General features: G+C 40.7%; 2 protein-coding genes across 3 annotated transcripts; one reads left to right on the forward strand and one right to left on the reverse strand.

The window, feature by feature from the left end:
* Positions 1–1,093: 1,093 nt before the first annotated feature.
* Positions 1,094–10,687, forward strand: ggt5a (gamma-glutamyltransferase 5a). Its single transcript, XM_085910111.1, has 12 exons — positions 1,094–1,359; positions 2,553–2,680; positions 2,775–2,870; positions 4,226–4,421; positions 5,055–5,215; positions 6,549–6,695; positions 7,763–7,890; positions 8,489–8,673; positions 8,741–8,832; positions 9,459–9,565; positions 9,662–9,772; positions 10,372–10,687. The coding sequence occupies exons 1-12, from the start codon at positions 1,190–1,192 to the stop codon at positions 10,516–10,518; spliced, it is 1,668 nt and encodes a 555-aa protein (XP_085766237.1). The 5' UTR covers positions 1,094–1,189; the 3' UTR covers positions 10,519–10,687.
* A 355-nt stretch (positions 10,688–11,042) lies between these two features.
* lrrc75ba (leucine rich repeat containing 75Ba) lies at positions 11,043–19,892 on the reverse strand. 2 transcript variants are annotated; one of them, XM_085909900.1, is made up of 5 exons: positions 19,395–19,892; positions 16,815–16,943; positions 15,912–16,024; positions 12,706–13,259; positions 11,043–12,323 (listed from the first exon to the last, which is right to left on the reverse strand). In XM_085909900.1, exons 1-5 carry the CDS (start codon positions 19,677–19,679, stop codon positions 12,313–12,315), a joined length of 1,092 nt encoding a protein of 363 aa, XP_085766026.1. In that variant the 5' UTR covers positions 19,680–19,892; the 3' UTR covers positions 11,043–12,312. The 2 variants fall into 2 exon arrangements, with proteins under 2 accessions (XP_085766026.1, XP_085766025.1); XM_085909899.1 differs by having other exon boundaries at positions 11,043–13,259.
* Between the last annotated feature and the right edge of the window lie 641 nt (positions 19,893–20,533).

Here is a 20,533-nt window from a genome sequence, read left to right on the forward strand (position 1 = left end):
GAGCAAAAGAAAATTAACCAGCAGTAGGAAGGAGCATTTTAGCTAAACTGTTTTATGAGTTCATACGACATGTCAATAATACTGTAATTATTTAGAAGTAATCGAATATTTTGTACCACATAATATTCCACAGCACACAATTTCTTTTTAAGACACTCGACCCATAGCTGTAATGGTTATAGGGGCATCTTAAAATCCGAGCACATATAGTTTGTGACCTTCATAAATTCCTGTCTGGCCGCAAACATTTGGCAAAGGTCAAACGTTTGATTTTCATTGGTACTAAAGGGACAAATAAAGCAAAAAAAGGAATCACTGGATCTAAACAATTTAAAATGAAAGTGATTCATTCAAAATATTCAAAAGAACTTAATGATGCTTAGGTGGTCCTTCTTGACATTCGTGTCCACCATTATGCTTTGTTTGAAGAAAGGGGTCGAAGGTCAGCCTTGGTTGTCTGCTATCAAGATCTCTACAACCACCCCAACATAAAAGAGCTTTTCCACAATAATGATTGAGATCATCTTGAAATAACATCAGGAAAACCATGAAACAAGGAATGATTGTAACAAAGAAAATCAAGAACAAGAATAGTGAAATGTAAAACTTACATACATAAATCAAATTGAAAATATTATTAGCTTTTTAAAATAAATTCAATCAATTGAATCTGGAATCAGGAGACATTCAAAAACTATTTAAGAGACTGCTTTCATGTGCCCATTATGGTCTGGCCCCAGGCTTTGATTTTGTCACTGTGATTTAGGGTTGTTCCAGAATTGGAGGACAATTTAGGCACCGTCTTTTATAAAGTGGACTAAATTTTAATTACATTTAGTTTTAATATTTTAAACAGTAATGTCCCAGGATATAGTAAATTCGATTTGTGCAACTCAGACACGTTTTTTTTGTGTTTTTTGTGTTTTTTTTTTTTTTTGGGAGGGAATGGGATGGGGGTTGTACAACAGACTTCAATTAGCTCGCCTCAACACATTTTACAACTTTTTGCTATTTACTCCCCACTCCAGGCAGAGGTGGAGCCTGACTGCCTTGTTCAGCCCACTTTCTCACTTTATCGCCACAATCACACAAGCAACACACTGACACATACCTTCATACTTTTCACACACCGAGCCTATAAATCACATTTCGGATGCAATCTGAATGAGTTGTGAGAGGAAAATCAGCCATGGCCAGATCAAAGGGGCAAGTATATGCATGTTGCGCATTGATGCTGGTGTTCTGCATCATTATCGTGTCAGTGTGCATTTATCAACGTGGGAACCGCAAGTGTTCACAAGATTCCTTCTCCCACGCTGCAGTGGCTGCAGATACTGGGACATGTTCACGAATTGGACGGTAAGAGACATTTTTGTTTACTTTACGAATGGGTCTGACTGACTAAGAAGTGGACCGAGATAGATCTAATTGTGGCATTTAGGGGCAAGGGTATACTGCGCAGCCATCAATTCAAAAGTAAGGGGTTACTACTTGCTCAGAAGACGACTTCTATGAGCAAATGATCATTCTCTCACAAGCTAAAAAAACTGTGACTAAATAACTAATACCCAAACTGTCAAACATTAAAACTCAATGACAGTGAAGTGGAGCCAGATAATGATATGCATAAGGACAAAACTAAACACAAGAATGCAGTGAAACATTGTTCTTGACAGCATGCTTGTGACACACACACTGGAAAGAAAGTGAAATGTTTTTCAAGCATTTAAAAAAAAAAAAAATCTTGAATCTGATTTCAAACTCTCAAATGTAAACTAGTTCAAATGTTGTGTGTGTTTTTAGTAAAGCAAGACCAACAAATTGGACTGCCTGACAAAGTTTTGAATCAAACATTAACAAATGCTTAATTGTCACCTGCGGAATGGAGCAGGGCGACCAACTGGAGCTTGGACCAGGGTTCATTGAAGGGAAAAGGGTGGTGGAGGATAGGATGGGGGGAACAAACGGGCAGGAGAACATGGCAACGTGTGAGAGACGCAAACGGAGTAAACAGGGAAAACAGAAAGGACAAACAGGACGATCCGACCACCACAGCGACCAGCGCCTGGACCAATAACCGCAACAACAGGACGGCCAGCATCGGTCCCAGCGGTACCTCATCACCTGACCCCGCACCGACTACTGCTGCGCGTGGATCTTACTCATGCCGCTGCGCGCGGCTCTGACTCCCACTATGTCACGGGTGACTCACTATGCCGCTGTGCGCAATCCTGACTCCCTTACGCGGCAGCCCGTAACTCTGACTCCCTGTATGCCGCTGCGCGCGGTTCTGACTCAGACATTACCGTGGCCGCCAGTTCGGACCTTGCGTCTTCCCACGTCTGGTTCCTGTCTGTTTCTGCTGCCCATGTTCTCCTGGCTGTTTGTTCCCCTCACCTTGTCCTCCACCATCCTTTTCCCTTCAATAAACCCTGGTCCAAGTTACATTTGGTTGGCCTGTCACTAATACCAGTTTTAAATGCCGATAGCACTTGTATTTTCTATGCATAAATGTTTTTCGTTCAGGTGCAAGTGTGATGGTTATGTTTCAGGGACATGCTTCAAAAAGGGGGTTCAGCAGTAGATGGCGCCATCGCTGCTCTGCTCTGCACGTCTCTCCTGAACCCTCAGAGTATGGGCCTTGGGGGCGGATCCATATTCACAGTGATGGACAGCACAGGTGACAAGTCACATTCACTCACGAGTCCAAGTTCAAATTGGCCTAACTCAGAACCGAAAGAGATGAAAACAACTCTTGTTTGTTCTTTTCCAAGGCAAAGTAAAAATCATCAATTCCAGAGAGCGTGTTCCTGAGAAGTCTAACGCTGACACGTTGAAGTCATGTCCCGATTCTCACACTTTTCTGTCAGGTAGCCAGTCCATTTTTGTTGAGCACCATCAGTAGATAGATACACATTTCAGATTCTTTACAGATGAGGTGGAGATGGACAATCTAGTTATCACACAGGAATAACTTTGAACTCTTCTGAATGTAGGGATTCCAAGTCCTTTCTCTGCTGTATAAAGAAGTCTCTAATCTCCTTTAAGTAGGGGTGTTAAAGTGTCACGCAAAGTGTTGACTGTGGGCCACATACACATCTGTTTTTTAATTCAGTCCATGAAGTATTTACATAATAAAATGTCCTGTTATATTTGTTGAAATAGTCTGGCCGTACTTTTGAAATTCCCCAAAATTAGTCTTCATATATTATATCCAGGTGGCTCGGTGGAGCACTGGGTAGCACGTCCGCCTCACAGTTAGGAGGGTGCGGATTCGATTCCACCTCCGGCCCTCCCTGTGTGGAGTTTGCATGTTCTCCCGCGTGGGTTTTCTCCGGGCACTCCGGTTTCCTCCCATATCCCCAAAACATGCTTGGTAGGCCAATTGAGCACTCCAAATTGCCTCTAAGTGTGAGTGCGGATGGTTGTTTGTCTGTGTGTGCTCTGCGATTGGCTGGCAACCAGTTCAGGGTGTCCCCCGCCTGCTGCCCGATGACGGCTGGGATAGGCTCCAGCACCCCCGTGGGGACAAAGCGGTTCAGAAAATGGATGGATATTATATCCATCCATATACTATATATACAATAGCTGTCCAACCATCTGCTTATGACGAAAAGCGGCTCACATAATGGATGAATATATCCCTCAAATATACAATATCCCTCAAAAGGTGATGATAGCCAAAATGCCACGTGCCAAGAAGAAATAGGTGACGTGGGTGTGTGGCCTTTTGGTATTGAGCTGAAAGAGGCTCAGCAGTTCTTTGATCAGAAGTTCTCTGTCACGGCCGAGGACGAGATCATCGTTCAGGGCGATTTCACCGACGACGTCATCGACGTCATGTCTTTAAATAATTTGTTATATAAAGGACTAGTAAAAGAAACATTTGTAATACATTTAATATGAATAAGAACATTTAAAATAAAAGGATTTTTCATAACAAATACAAACTTAAAACACCTTGTTATTATTTTATGAACCAAATTTTAAACACATGGACTGGGCCATCTGTAGATTTTTATGAATTAAATTTGACTCTTGAACACAAATATTTGCCCACCTCTGACATCGAGTGTAATTGTGTCCAGGACATAGTGCGGTCTAGTCATAGAAAGTGAGCCAAGCCCACATGCATAGTGGAAATACAATTGTGTCAAATCATGGTTGTAGTTTGCAGTGCTGATGCGAAATGTTGTGGCTGATTATTCTATGCATTGTATTTCAGTTGCTCCCGATCCAGGTCACCTGTGGATTGGAATCCCAGGAGAACTCCGTGGTTATGAAGAAGCGCACAGGCTTTATGGCAAGTTGCCTTGGGCAACCCTCTTCCAGCCGAGCATTCAGCTGGCCAGACGGGGGTTTCCTATTCCGCAAATCCTTGGTCAATACATGCCTGTTACCAACAAGTCACAGCCACTGCGGTACGACATGCAGCAGCAATCGCACATTTACACACAAAACCTTCCATCAATTTTGTCTTGATGTACCGTTACAATCAAGACTAGTTTTATTGATGTTTTATTTATTTATTATTGGACATTGCGCTAGCCAATACTACTACCATTTGCCAGTTTTACAAAAGATAAAGTGGTAACTGAATGCAGTCTTTTATACTGCTTTATTTCTTTTATTTAGTCGAAACTTCTCAAATCGTCTTAGGTGGTGCAGCTGTACCTAAATGTACATCCTTTATACCATAGGTGTCAAACTCAAGGCCCAGGGTCCAGATACGGCCCACCACATCTTTGTATGTGGCCCGCAAAGACAAATTGTGCATGGACTTCATGTGTCAATACTAGAATTACAAACTGTCTTCACTTTAAAAAAAAAAGGGAAGTTGCTAGCATTTTTTTAAAAACTAGTTTTGACTAGTTTGTGATTTCAAAACTTATTTTCATCAGTTTGTTGAGTATGCTATTGTGAATATAATGTAAGGCATAATGGCCCTCCAAAGGAAACTATGACTTCGATGCGGCCCGTGACAAAAATGAGTTTGACAACCCTGCTTTATACAGTGTCTGCATGAAGAGAACTATTCTGTATTTATCCTCTAGTGAGCTGTTCTCAGATAAACATGGAAACCTGCTGAAAACAGGAGATTTGGTGAAATTTGAGACACTAGCCAACACACTGGAGACAATCGCAAATCTCGGAGCAGATGCTTTCTACACTGGAAAAATAGCCAAAGATTTAATCCGAGACATACAGGAGGCAGGTATTGTTGGATAAATTCAATCATGATTTGTTTTCCAACCATTTATGTTTGGCAGACACAATGATGTCATTACAAATGAGCAAATATAATTAAGGAATTCAAATGCAAAAGCAGAAAGTTGCCATTTGGACAAAAAGTAGAGCCCCGGCTGCAAGCATGCTGCCTATAACGGCATCTTTCAATGGTTTATTTCCTAACCCTGCAAAAATGTAAAAGCTGTCGCAAAAAAAGGATTAACTGCCAATGGCTTGTGGAAAAAAATTGAGAAAGAAGGGAAAGACAAAAAAATAGCGACTGCTTTCATCATTTACTTTAAAGAGCTGGCTCTAATGAACCATTTTGTTTATGACAAGCACTAATCCTGGATGCAGCAGGAAGTCATATTAAGTGGGACTTGTCCTGCTTAGAACTAAAAAATAAATAAAAAATAAACAGTGGTGGGGGAATGTTTACGTGGTTTTGAGATTGCGTGTGTTTTTTTTTTGTTTTGGTTTTTTTAGATTCTGTGTTATACCATCAAACCAGTACCCGTAATCTAGTGGTTGGAGAAATTTTGAAGGATAGCAAGAACAAAACAGATAACTGCAGTCAAAGTGATTTGTACCTTCTTTTAAAAGATTGGGATTAAGGTGCAATATGAATTATTATTATTATTATTATTATTATTATTATAGCACTGATATGCTATTTTAAGTTAATTATAGGCATACACTGCGTGTCCTATAAATTCTTTGAGTGGCTATTTTTCTAACCTGAAAGTAAGACGACTGGTTCACCAAAACCTCGCCTTTGCTCCCACGTTTGTTGGTCGAATTGAGTTCAATTACCGCTCAGTGGAGGTGCTCTAAAATGAGTGGAGGAAAACACCACTTTGCATTTTAAAATAGAATGATATGGCTCTTTTAAGGCAAAGGGTTGGTCCAAGAGATTATAATTCGAATACATTCAACTGCAATTCATTTTTATTGAGAGAGCAAAATATTTGTAGTTCGGTGAAATTTTTGGACTTGTCTGTTTTCAACTAAATTCTTAGAGTTGTCTGATTTTGAAATTAACTGACATCAAGGACTTCTTTTCTTTTCTATTTCCCCCCCTAAATTAGCCTCCTAATTGATCAATAGAAAACCCTACATAAAAATTCTAAACATTGACTTGGACCTACAAATACGAATCGGAAACTTTGCTCAAGTGAGAAAAAATAGAAATGTCTGCTTTTGCGTTTGAGGTCTCCACTTGCTTTTAAAGAAGTACAGCAAATGCGATCCCTCCCAAATGGGAGTGTGGGCTGCCTTGATCATTTCCAAGTTTCCATTTTTTTTTTTTTTTTGCCCAGGAGGGTCGCTGACTTTGCAGGACTTGGCATCCTACAGAGCAACAGTGAGCGATGCATGGACGATTCCTCTGGGAGAATATCAGATGTATATTGCTCCACCCCCTGGAGGTGGAAACATCCTTAGCCTCGTCCTGAACATCATGAAAGGTTGCTTCAGCACACAAACCACAGGGGTATTCCAGTTTGCAGGTTATACGGAAACTCGAAGGAAATTGACCCTAAAATGAAGGAAAGTCCAGACTGTCCATTTCAAAGAGCTAGGGAGAGAAATTCCGACTCAGTCACTGTGGTAACAGACGCAGTGAAACTAACCTCCACGTTTGCAGGTTTTGTCTTATAGGCTGAATTCTTAACAGTGTCCTTCTACCATCAGCATTAGTTGTCCGTTTCTCCACAATCCCATCAATACTGAAGCAAAATTCTATTTCAAATCATACACTGCCACATATATTACATACATAACATACATTGATGGGCATATATTGCTAATCTCAAAATTTGGACTGATAGATACACAATTTAAACATTTATTTATTTATTTATTTATTTATTTATTTATTTATTTGCGAGCAGGGTGTTTGTCAATGCAGAGCATATTGCATCAAAGCCACAAAATCACTCTTGAAGTTTGTAATCCTGTAAGAAAAATCATCTTTTCCTTTTAAATCGTCCCGTTAGATGTCACCACAGTAAGTCAGTCTTTTCCATTAAGCCCATCTTCCGGTTGTTCACCTTCTTTCCACACTCAACATTGCTCTAGACTGTTGGGCCTAAATATTTAAAGACCTCCACCCTCGCTATCCCTTCTTCCTACACCACTCTCATTCACGCATCTACAGTATACCTGCTAATCTTCATCTTTTAATTTCAGCCTCATCACTCAATCTGACTCTCTTCACCTTCATTCTTGACTATCGATACACGGGAATGATACTTGTTCCATGTTCTACCAGTATCCAGGGTGAATCGACATAGTTGGGGTGGATCGTTGATGTCTTTTACCTCAACGTGAGAGTGATTTAACTAACTGCGTTTAACTGTTCTGGAACTGTATGATCCCGGTACTCTGGTTTAAATGAGGAGTGAGTTAAACCTGCTTTCTGGAACAAACCTCTCACTGTATCTAATTTTGAATCACATACTGACATACTGAAGTTGAGAGTGAAGTGAATTGATGTGTGAGGACACATTTCTTTTTGTTTTTTTGTTTACAGGATATGATCTGACTCCGGCATCCCTGAGAGGTGAACAAAAGACATTGTTTTATCACCGTTATGTTGAAGCTTTCAAGTTTGCTAACGGATTAAAGAAACATAACCGCGATCTTGAGTTCAATTCAGAAGTAAGTTCATACAATAAACCTTTTACAATATTTATTGAAGTAGTCTTTATTCGTCAGAATTGATTGAGTCACAGTTAAGCTGTCCCTAATGGGACAAGATGAAAGCCTCAACATAATAATGATAATAATATTAGAGATTTGTATTGTAACCTCTAAGGGACACATTGACACTTAACAACTCTTAATAACTTATTGGCACCAGTCCCAGACTAAAAACATCCTATCACTGTTTAACTGTGACCAATTGAATCTAGTTCAACAATCTGATGATAATAATAATAATAATAATAATGATAAAAAAGTCCTTCACAGTTATGAAATCAAAACGGTAAGTACGTAGCTTTCTGAGATGAAGATAAGAGGTACATATGCAGTATATGATGGGATGACAAAGAATGCAGCAGTAGAGTAAGAAATTATTGATCCAAAGTCAAAATGGGATGGGTTTCATCCAAAGCCATGGCTAATGAAAACCCGCCAGTGCTGACCCCACAAAGGCCGCCCAACAGTGAAGCACAACGTAGGGGACACAAAAGAAGACATACAGCTTCAAGTTTGGTTCTTGTGACTCATGCAAAATGTTCCATCTTTCTTCCAGCGGACAAAGAAATTCACAGAGGACAGCATCGCAGATCATATCCGCAGTTTAATCAATGACAAAATGTCCCACGAGTTGCAGTATTACAATACGACGCCATATCTGGACAGCGTGGGGACCACACACGTGTCAGTACTGGCCCAAGATGGATCCGCTGTATCCGTCACCAGCAGCATCAACCACATGTCAGTATTATCCGCCAAATATCATGCGTTGTCTACCTGTGAAAAGGTTACTTCATTTTCTTTACAGATTTGGCTCAAGAGTCTTGTCTTCAAGCACCGGAGTCCTCCTCAACAGTCATCTGTGTGATTTCTGCGGGATAGCTGACAGATTATTTGCAGGTAGGCCAAAGTGGTGTAGTCTGTACAAATAAATGTTTGGAAATAAATTCGGCTATTTTTGTACAATATTAACATGTTCAAAGTTTTCTATTTAGGGCACATAACTTGATACCAAGTGTTTTTTTTTTTTGCTTCCTGTTGTGATGTTTTAATTGTAAACCGACCACAAAAAGTTGCCAGTAATGGAAAAACTAAATATGGAGTTGAAGAGACGAAATTGTAGTTGTGCTCATGGATCACTTCAACATAAAGAGAACCCCGAGATTGTAACCAGGAAAAATAAAATCACATATTGGTCATCCGTATCTGTCAGTAAAAAAGAAATCTACTATTTGCACTTAGTATATTGATATTGTGCATTCAGATCCGCAGTATGAAATTCAAGCAAAAAGAAAAATAGAATAATGGTCCGTGGAGCAGAAATGGAACTTACTAAAAAAGCGTTTATACGGCTAGGCCAACAATGAATATTTGACAGAGGCTATAAATATCCCTCTGCACTGTTGAGCAGCTCTGATTCAGAAGATTCAAAAGAGCCCTGCTGATTACATTTCTAACCTTTCCTCATGCGTTATCATATTGATGAGTCTGAATAGTGACTGCCGAGGCTTTTGTTCTGTTGGCAGGGGAGCATCCTCCTTCATCCATGGCTCCTACTGTGCTCAAGTCTAAATCAAAGGTGCTGGTTATTGGATCAACTGGTGGCTCTATGATCGCCACTGGAATGGCCTCAGTGCGTGTCCATGCTAAGTCACTTTTGTCACATCATGTTCTTTGTTCACAAGTGTGTCATCTGGCAGACACATAAATAATCTTGTTTCCCTTTCAGGCAATCATAAACAGCCTTTGGTTTGGAAAGAGCCTTAAGGAGGCCATTGCCACTCCAATTCTTTTTGTTAACTCTGAAAATGCAGTGCAATTTGAATCCAACTTTGATAAGGTAAGGAACTGAACAGAGGTGTCAAATCCAGGTTCAGAAAGAAAAAAAAGCCTGCCACATTGGCTTTAACCACAAGTGCTTCTACTCACCCGAGTCGCCAAGTAAACACCTGGAAACTAGCTCCTTTAACTCATAATTTAATGAATTAGCTGGTTAATAAGTGGCTAAATCCAAATTGTGGCAGGGTTTCTACTTTCTAGACCAGTGATTGTCAACTGGTGGTCCACGGCCCTCTAGTAGTTAATCCGTGGCGTTATTGCAGATGGTATGTGAAATTGGAAATGGAAAATAATTGTAACATGAATCATTCATTCAATCATGTGAATCATTTACCTATCCAAATGATGTCAATTGTAGCTGAGATTCCCAAAATAGACATAGATGCAAATAAATACCCTGTATAGGTTTATATTTCTTTAGTGCAAAAGATAATAATATTCCGCCAATGCAGTGGTCCCCGAGTTGCTTCTTGGTTAGAATGGTGGTCCCTTGGACAAAACCAGTTGAAAAGCCCTGTTCTAGACCTGTGGAACTGAATGCATACTTTTGGGCACCATCCGTGTTGCATTCCGTCTGAATCTTTTTGCATTGTTTTTCAGCGTGTAATCGAGGAATTGAAAGCTCTGGGACAAAAACACAAACCTATAAAGAAGTTCTTCACTGTGCTTAATGCTGTGGAGAAGGAGGGGAGATGTATCCATGCAGTGTCTGATTCAAGGAAACAGGGTGAAGCAGCTGGTTACTGATGCAATGATTTGTGCAGCTAAATGAATGCAACCTAATGAATGTTACCTTGTAAATACAACCAAACCAAACCAGAATATGTAGTACATTCAAAAAAAAAAAGAAGAAATCCCAATTATTTTAATGGAGGTAGTGCTTCTCCACCTTTTTTTTTTTTTTTTTTAATTACATAGTGGCATAAAATAAATTGATACTACTATTGGACAATTGCACTATTGTGCAGCTATAATTTAGACAGATTTTTGTCAAAATTTCAATAAAAACAATTTGCAATTACAAATTTCACAAGTTTTCATTGTCTTATTTTAAATTTGATATATGGTGTAGAAATAAGATACGTATTCACAAATATAGAACTTTCAAATACAATTTTTGAAGACTATGCCTATTGTGTCCTGAACACAAAACTTGCTATACGAGGATAAGCCTAGCTAGAAAAGGAGTTCTCCATCACTGACCCATTTTCAGACTCTCTGTCAGTGAATCTTCTGAGCTGAAACCGAATAAAGGCCCAGACTTCAATGACTCAGTTTGGATCAGTTTGTTTATTGATAGAGTTTGGCTTTGGAAAATACAAACTACAACAAGGAAGAGTTTTGTGCAGACACGAAACTGAACAGTGTTCTCCCCTACTCCGACTAAAGGAAGATAAAATATAATCACGACTTACATTTGCTAATGTAAAATCTTTTGTCACATCCAATTTCCATTTCAATTGTTTCAGAATACACAAGAAGGCCACTGTGCTCAATTTGATGAAATTGAAGCCAGATAGTCACAAAATAGGACAAGACAGCAAATCACAAATAATTACAATAACCAGACATTTCAGTGAGACAAACATATATATTGCACATTTAGTCATATAGTGTACATAAGTTCTAACGGAGCAGCAATAATTACTTTGTGGAGCTTTCTAACAATCTTGAGCCATTTGGATCAGCATTGTGAAGATGACAGCTTATACGACGTCCATGTATCATTTAATAAAATTACCCACAGATTGCTATATGGAGAAATACAAACAGAAAAGTGCATTCAAGTGCATTGCACTATTTTGGTCTGCCTGACCATTATGTGCTACTGCAAAGGACGTCGGTTTCATCACGAGATAACAGTCATGACATTCTAAAAGCAGGGGTCGTAACGCCGCGTATAAAGAACTACTAACGACGACAATGAATTGAACAACAGACAACTATTTCGGGGGCTGTGTGAATTCAAACGCCTATTTTAAAACCTGGTTCAGTTGAAACAGTGACGATGGCTACGATACGGACGTTAAGTATTTAAGCAAGTACATACAATGAACAATTAGTCGCAATGTTTATTCCTACTTGTTGTCATGTAAGAACGCCTTGCGAGTGAAAAACAACAGTGAGTGGTAATACAACAGAGTCACGATTGGTCTCTTCATTACACAAGGGCAGCGTGGTCACGATTGGTCTCCTCATTACACAAGGGCAACGTGGGTATTCACAAGTAGACATTAGGAAAGTGTGGGGGGGGGGGAAAAGTCTTGACCTAGCAGTTTTGCCAGGGTCACGTGACAGGGCGGCGGCTGTGTAGTCTGTGGAACTTGTGTCATAGCTTTTGTTGAGAGATTAACAGAGAACACACAATGTGGAGAGAGGCTCTGCCTACCGGAGATTGTCTCAGTCCCGACCGAGAACTCGAGGGGGGATCCACTCGTTCCATGCGGATGCGCCTCCCACTCGAAATACTGCCGAAATGCTGCTCCTCCAGCCTAGCAACTGACCCGAATCTCCTTGGGATTGGCTTCTTTGTTGCTACAGTCAAGACGGAACTATAGAAAAAGGGTGCGAGACGGCAAGAGAAGAGACGTTTCTCCAATGAATCCAGTCCTCCAATCTTTGTTCCAAAGAGCACCATCTACCAAGACAGTAAGTCTGCCACAATGACCCCTCGCTCCACCATCAGCTCGTGCAGGTTCATTCTGAGACGTGGTGGTATTACAAGGTGTTTGGGTGAGTGTGGGTTCTCCCTCATGCCTCAAAAGGGGGTGGGGGGGGACTGGTCTGGAAGGTGTGAGGTTGTTCAAGCTAAAGAAGTTTAACAGATTACTGCGTGATACCTTTTCAGCTAGAGTTGAAAGAGCCTCGGAGAGAAAACACCTGATCACCTCTCACAGTAGTGAAGGGTGAAGTCTTTGGAGAGCTGCTTCTCACCTAAGCCCCATGGCTCCAGCTCAAATTTGTTAGCCACATCATCCGTGTCTTCCTCTGCATCTTCCTCTTCCTCTTCCTCCTCATAGTGGCTGGGTTCCTCGATAGACATCTCCAGCCGGTAGCAGTAGGGTTGACCCTCGGTGTACTCGTAGATGGTAGGCAGACTGCTCTTCAGGCTACAGCGCCGGCGCAAAGCTACCAAAAGCGGTTGAGGCATGGTGAAAATATCGACATTGTTACCAAGGTCTATCCAGGCCAGGCTGGAGAACATCTTGGGGTCTTTCAGCATCTCAGTCAGGTCCTTGAGTATAGTCAGGGTTAGACGGTTCCCGTTGAGAGCAAGGGTGTTGAGTTTGGGGAGTGAAGCGAGAAGAGGGAGAAGAAACTTGAGGTTTTCATCTTGGAGCTCTGTGAAGCTGATATCTACAGCTACCACACTGTCTCTGTTGTTCTGGAGGTAGAAGGCTACTTGACGGACATCTCGGGTAGACAGAGGAATGCCTGACAAGTCCACAGTGTCACTGGACAGTTTCCTCTGCAGGGTTGTCTTAAGACTATAATGGCGAAAGGAATAGAAAGAATACGATTAGAGCAAGGTCCACTTTAAAAAGCACAAACCGAATGGAGGTGTTAGTTGGGCCACTGATCTGGAAACATGGGCCTGGCTTTGTGTTGTCTTTTCCGTGTTGTGTAACAGAGTGTGTGAATGGAAAGCTTGGGGCAAAAGGCTGACTAAGACTGCTGCATGGCCACTGACTAAACAGAGGAGCCAAAACATCCGCACCAGCCAAGAGCGCAACAATCGTTATGGGATGTCAACTTTTGTCAAATGTAAAGCTCTTTGAGATGTTTCTGTCATTAAGTGCTACATAAATACATGTTCGATTTGAAAGATATAATGTATGAAGGACACCTTTGCAATCAATCTGCTACAGTTTCCAACCATCGGCCTGTTGTAGCCCACACAGAAAATTCCGTTTGTTTTCTTTTTGCAAATTTCATGTACATTTTGTTTTGAGAAATGGCCACTTCCATTTGAACTGTAGCTATCTCGGATTGTTGATTGCTCTTTTGAATGATACAAACGGCAGGCACCTCTATAAATCACTTTGCTGTCACCTTCTGTTGCGTCATACACCACATTGTGCTTTACAAATGTGCCGTGTCGTGTGACTCACATTCAAAGAAAGAAAATGCAAATGTCAAAAAAAACAACAACCTATAAAAACAAATTATAAAATAACTGTTCAATGTTTTTAGCACATGGATGAATTCAACCTACAAATGAAGGACTGAACGAATGGATATATACACCATTGTAGGCCAACCGATTTTTACATTGCAAGCTCTTCCACTTCCTACTCTCAACTGTCTGGCCTTCCCAGCACAAAAAGTCCTGATGTCCATGGACCGGTGCATACGTAAATTGGGTTCCCTTTCCCCACAACTGTCTTTCAAGCTCAGCAAGCATGAAAAATGGATGTCAGCCTGTTAGAAAGCAATTTTGTATCTTTCCTTCAGATGAATCTGCAGATACGTTTTTGAATCTCTTCACAGCAACGCTGCAATGTAGTTGATTTAATACGATCAAACTTGAAATGAAAAGACATTTTAAAACTCCATAGAATTCAATTCACAATCTCAAGGATAGGGTATAATCACCAAATTGAATTTAAATGCGATTAATGATGACATAATCGCTATCAGCAAAATTACTGATGCTCAGCAAAATGCTCAATTCAATGCATTACATAACCATGTTTTATGGTTTTCAATCAACTTTATATGACATAATGAAGGTATCAATCACTGTTAGGTAATAATTTGATGTGAGGCAACATTGGATTTGTGGATTTATCAATCACATCACCTGTTACGGGAATTGTAATAAAAATATAGCGGACCGGGCGGTTGAAAAAAAAAAGTCACTCTATTTGGTTCAAACTCAAATCTCAGCAAAAAAAATAATAAATTGCTGTTTGAAAAGGCTAAAACTATAAAACAATTCATAAAAATGCTCTCAACTCTAATGGCAAATGTCAAGTCAATCAGTCTACAGTAGCCTTCCTTTGCTTTTATAACAAGTGACAGTGTCTAAGATTCAAGCCTGAGGTCTTCACTGATGTCAAGTTTTTTCACACATGACTGATTTGTTGTGACCTTATATATGACCCCTTATAATATTTAATTGCATTACCATCACCATGCAGTTACAATTGAGGGAATCTATATTTACATTGCATGCAGCTTTTTCATGAGATGGCAATCCAGTCTAAAGAGATCTTTTTCAACCGGACCTGAGATTTCTTCGATATGATAAATACAAAGTGAGCTTTGAATGGATCTGATTCACGACTTTTGCACCTCAGAAACCCTAACCCTAGTTTGAAACCCTAAGTAGCGATCCTAAAACTCATTGGAAACCCTAGTCGGAAACCCTAACCCTAGTTTGAATGCCTAGGTATAAACCCTAGTCTTAGAAACCCTAAAAGTAATTTGAAACCCTTGTTGGAAACCCTAACCCTAGTTTTAAAACCTAGTTTGAAACCCTAACCGTGGTTTAAAACCCTAGTCGGAAACCCTAACCCTAGTTTGAAACCCTAATTAGCGATCCTAAAACTCGTTGGAAACCCCAGTCGGAAACCCTAACCCTTCACAGTACAAGAAGTTTATCCCCAGTGTCATAAGATTACTTAAACATTATATATCAATAGTAGACGGAGTCGATTTTTTTCACTATTTATTATAGCTTAAATCATTGTTCTTCTTCAGACTACAAACGATAAAACCCCCTCACATTCCAAAATGAATGTTATTAACAGCTAGCAGCAAAATACCTGAGCCACACATGCAGAAAGAAAGCTTATTTTGCATTCACGATTTGCAAGAGAAGTGTTGAAGTCGTATTTTCCTCCCATTGGACAGTCGGCAAATGCCACTTTTGAAGAGAGCTCGAGTGAATGCGACAGAAGCCGTGCACGTAATCAAGCACTTCAAAAAAAAAAAAAAGATGATTGACAGCTGTGGTTACCATGACTTCCCCATCAGGTCGGCCAGTGGCCAGTTCTGTCCTAATCCAATGTCAGCTACAGAGAGGAAAATGTCTACAGCTCGACATGGGAGTCGTGCCCTCCCTCCACTGTGTTGTGGTGGGCTGCAGATTTCTGACTGTTATTACTAGTGGATGTCTGGACACAAGGGCTTACCATGCCTGGGATTTCCGTCTGGACATACTCTGCCTCAGCCACTTTGAATGTGGGGTCAGGTGGTAGATCAGCTGTCTGCAAATTTTATCCAAAGACTTTATGGTGTCGGAATCCTGTCGATCAAAATAGAAGGCATCTTATAAGAAAAACAAAGTCCATTAAGCCAATCCACCTGATCTCCAGCATTTTTTTTTGGACTGATCTTCAAAAAAAAACGTTTTATTCAAGATAACAGTTTCATCACAGACAATTCAGCCATGTTATTATGATAATAAACAGATGGTAAAAATTCACCATCTTGAAGCTCCAATTTAGATTGATGCATTCATGCTTTAGGCTAAGGAATCTTTAGTAGCTTAGGCAACATCTGTTGAACTACTTCCATCTCTCAATGAGGATGGACGGGTGCTGGAAGGCAACTGATTAAAGCCACTCAGCCTGATAAAGCTTTTTTTTTTACATTTTTACTTCAAGTGAGACGGATCAAGAACTATAATCAGAGCAGGCATTTGTTATACTGTACTTAAAAGAGGTTAGAGTACAACATATTGTGATTGGTTTATTTTTGCATGGTTCCAACATGATGAACCGATGTTGAAGAATTCTTATGTTTCACTCTTATTCCAGATATTGAATGTTAAGCAGAATTCCAGGTTTTTACTGTTGCGTTCACATACAGTGTATTCTTAAAAATAATCCCTTAAGGTTTACTTGCGCCATAAAAATAGTTTTTTTTTTTTCAAAATATTGATCTATATTTCAATGTATATTTTTTTAATAATGCTAATAAAAATACAATGATATGCAGGGGTGTATTCAGAACAACAAATGATACTGTTGTTGAGTTAGTTAGTTGGGTATGCGCAAAATGTTTTCTTCCTTGGGGTTGTAACAGAAGCCAACCTTCTTAGGATTCTGCATCTCTCGGGCCAAGCTCAGCAGCAGCTCATGCGAGATTGGATCCACCAGATTTAGGAAGGCTGCATTCTTGTACAAGATGTCATTGAGTGAAGTACCTTCCAGTCCCAGATCCTAAAAGAAAACACAATTAATGACATCAACGTGTGTTATGCTGGCATGGCAAACAACCAGGCCAAGGACTCTTGACATTCAAGAGCCTGACCCTCTGACCTTGACCCTCCTGCACAGCACATCCTCTTTGGCTGCTTATGCTGCTCTCCACCACATGAATTGTTTTTTCTTGACACTATTCATGATGACCTATTTGAATATGCACTTTTACGATGATGAATTCGCCTCTCAATATTTAGCTACTGCGTCTCTACATGTGCGGCTTAAATTACAAAATGGATGGAGGGGTCTTAACTTGTTTTGATGATATACTTGTATTGGATCTTACATCGTGGCGGTATAGAAAAACTCCACCAAAAAAACTAATTGGAAGTATTGAAGAGTTCAATGAGTAAGGCAAAAGCAGTCAGCATGTAAAACAGTTGTGCACCTGGCCTTGTCAACAAATCCACCACTGAAGCAAATTAGAATGACAAGCACTTGGGCGGCGCATGCAACTTTAATCAGAAGTAAGCCTTTGAGACACAGATACATGCCGGGCACAAACAATTGTCTTTTCCCACAGCACAATGGGCATTGATTGCAAGAGACAGCTTTGAGAAGTCCGCGGCAAGAGGCTGGCAGTTTCACGTTACCGGCTCTCTCCTTTTTACCAGGGCAAAAGGAGACAGACAGAACTTGGGGAGGGTTTGATTAGTTTAAAAAATATATCATTTTATGACACCAACAGACAGAGCTCTAGTTTTGCTAAATCAAGTAAGACTGATTCACTATGAAAAGAAATATGTTCCTTTTTATGCAATCAAACAAAATGGATTTGCAAACAAAAATAATGTTTTTTTTTTGTTTTTTTTAAAATGTACAAGTGGAGGTAAACACCATCAGCTGCCATGAAGGACTGCATTTGATTTGAAGTTTAATGGGACTAATTTAATAGCTATTTCAAACATATCTCAGATGAACTATATGGCTGGATTCCCGATTGACTGCTGGCCAAATAGGCCAGCCAAAGGAAAAAAAAAAAAGTGTAATGCGACCTCTGGCAGCAAAGACGGAATCTAAGCACACAACTCATTGGGCTCTATCTTCATAGTGTGTGCACGGGGCACTCGGGCGTAAGCATCTTGATTTTCAAGCGGATGCAAACCTCATTGAGCGTGTTTGGTAATTTATCTCCTCGGATCAATTAAGGAAACTTGGCTATCTTCAGTGTCAAGACTTGAACGTTAATTAAAACACAATTGTCTGACAAGATGAAAGCACGCGAATGATCTTACAATGGGAGCTCGTTTTGCTCCTACAAATACTTGACACATTATGCAGAATAATCCACCATTTTCATTCAACATTACAATCACGCCTCTTGATGCTAGTGAATCCTTTTAATGTTACTCAAAAGACAAAAAGGCTAATTGTTTGAACATGCTACAAGATGTCACCAAATGTTGACAGAAACAGTGTCCAGTGTCTAAAAAGGTCCAAGCGTTTGATACTTTGACGGATTACGGCGATAACACGTTTCCGTTTGTTGGAGAACTAGATAAGTCACCACCAATGACAATGACTTCATATCACGACATCAATGGAGACAGCAGTATAAAAGGGCAGAGACAGCTCCATATTTCCTTGTCTGTGACCTTCTTTTCAAAGAGCGCAGGCTATTATGGAGCGTGTATCGTGCTGAAGTCTAATCTAATGGCTATGTCAAAAACACCCAACAAGAGTGGGGGAAAAAAAATAGGACAAAACAAGAGAGGACAGGGGAAGGTATGATGGTGTGGGAATTTTGGGAAACACCTGTCCTCAATTCAAAGCAACTCATTGCATTTCTTTTCTTTTCCTTTTTGAAATCAACATTGCACAGTTGACGAGAGTGGGTGAGAGTGAAAGTGACCGGTGAGTCACATGCTGTGTCTGCCACTTTGACCATGTGTCTACTACACCACACTCTAGTCAGTGACCTACTTTGGAGAACAATAATCACACCAGGAGGTGGCTATGTGTGCACAGTATATCATGGGATGGTGAAAGTGGTTTCATATCAGATATTTCACCTCAAATCAAAAATTTGGGTCCTCACATCTATTGGCAAAAACAATATTTTACTCTCATTCACTGTAATTGAATATCTTTTATTAAAGACACAAATCCAGTTCATGTAAACAAACTACTGATGCAGAACACAGCAGATATGAATTCTTATAGCAAAAAAATTAACTGTGCTGTGCCTACAATAAATTCCACATCATCAATGAATGGGCATTTTAAGCATGTGATCAATTCTGAGATTTTAATCATAACTAAGGTTATTCTATCAATGCAACAACAGGCCAAGACTGGTGACCATCTGTTGCTTTTGAATTGCATCAGTAACATAGCAGGCCCCAAAATAGGACAGCGGCAGGCTCAGTCTCCGAAAGTCTGTCTCCCATCCCATGTGTTTCATCTCACCTTCCTCAGTAATCTGAGCACGTCGGTGGCCTGCTCCATCCTGCGATCGCGAAGCAGTTTCTGGATGTCCCTGATCCACGCCACCCGTCTCATGTAGGGGCTATGGTTGGTCCGACGCAGCATCCCAGGCAGTTTGTCTGTCTTAAGCATGAGGGCGAAGAGGAAGTCCCCGCCTGCCCGGCCGCTTCGACTATCTCCGTCTGCCGCGACATCGAGGAGTCTGCGTCGCTTTTTGGAGAAATTCTCATTGTCCAAGCTGTTCTGCCGACTCAGTCTGGAGCCCATACCGAGGCGAGGCGCAGGTTGCCTTGTTGTTATTGTTCCAAATCAGACGGGATTAGAAGCAGGGCTGACCCATGTTCAGCAGAATCAGCAGTAGCAGCCTCCTTTTTCCGTCCGTCTGTCTCTCCAGCCGACATCCGATGTGCACAACAGCAACACTTTCTCCCCCACCCTCGCTCGCTCTTTTTTTTTTTTTTTAACCTAGATTTATTTGTCTTGAAGTTATACTCTGACGTGCCCCAGCATCCTAAGGCGCAGGTGATGACGGCGATGATAAGGATGAGGACACGACGCTCTGGCTGCTTTATCACGAGCAAGTCTGCTGTTTTTACGCTGCTGTTTAGGTTTGAGCAACTTGGAACGACGTCTGACCAATCGCCGCACGCTTACCCCGATGCGTGTCCCTCCTACTTGCTTGCCATCCCACCATCACCACCGTGAAATGCAATTTCAAAGCATAGGAGAATGAAAGTAATGGAAGGATTATGTTGTTGAAAATGGTTTGAAGAATTACAGTGCGCACCCGGCACAACTGTCATCACAGACAGAATAAAAAAAGAAAATGCTGATATTTGACATTTTATTTTTCCGCTTTAGTAGAAAGACGTACCAAGTCCATAAACAAACATTATGCTGCTCAACATCTGAGGGGAATATATACAAGCGTCATACAGAAGACCCGAGTCAAGATTTGCCCCAGACACGAGCACTCCAAATTGCCCCTAGGTGTGAGTGCGGATGGTCGTTTGTCTCTGTGTGCCTTGTGATTGGCAGGCAACCAGTTTAGGTTGTCCCCCCTCCTCCTGCCCGATGACTGCTGGGATAGGCTCCAGCACGCCCGCGACCCCCGACAAGCA

The sequence above is a fragment of the Syngnathus leptorhynchus genome, chromosome 4 (genome assembly GCF_054491065.1).
Source record: "Syngnathus leptorhynchus isolate UIUO chromosome 4, UIUO_Slep, whole genome shotgun sequence".
Taxonomy (NCBI): Eukaryota; Metazoa; Chordata; class Actinopteri; order Syngnathiformes; family Syngnathidae; genus Syngnathus; species Syngnathus leptorhynchus.

Bases quoted from the DNA above. Each gene is read 5' to 3' on its own strand.
- lrrc75ba (XM_085909899.1), bottom strand. From the start codon at position 19,679: ATGGGCTCCAGACTGAGTCGGCAGAACAGCTTGGACAATGAGAATTTC. The intron at 16,944-19,394 runs GTGAGATGAAAC...GTTTTCTTTTAG, and splicing joins TGCTCAGATTACTGAGGAAG to GATCTGGGACTGGAAGGTAC. The intron at 13,260-15,911 runs GTAAGCCCTTGT...TCGCCATTATAG, and splicing joins AGACGGAAATCCCAGGCATG to TCTTAAGACAACCCTGCAGA.
- ggt5a (XM_085910111.1), top strand. From the start codon at position 1,190: ATGGCCAGATCAAAGGGGCAAGTATATGCATGTTGCGCATTGATGCTG. The intron at 8,674-8,740 runs GTCAGTATTATC...TTTTCTTTACAG, and splicing joins ACCAGCAGCATCAACCACAT to ATTTGGCTCAAGAGTCTTGT. The intron at 9,773-10,371 runs GTAAGGAACTGA...ATTGTTTTTCAG, and splicing joins TTGAATCCAACTTTGATAAG to CGTGTAATCGAGGAATTGAA.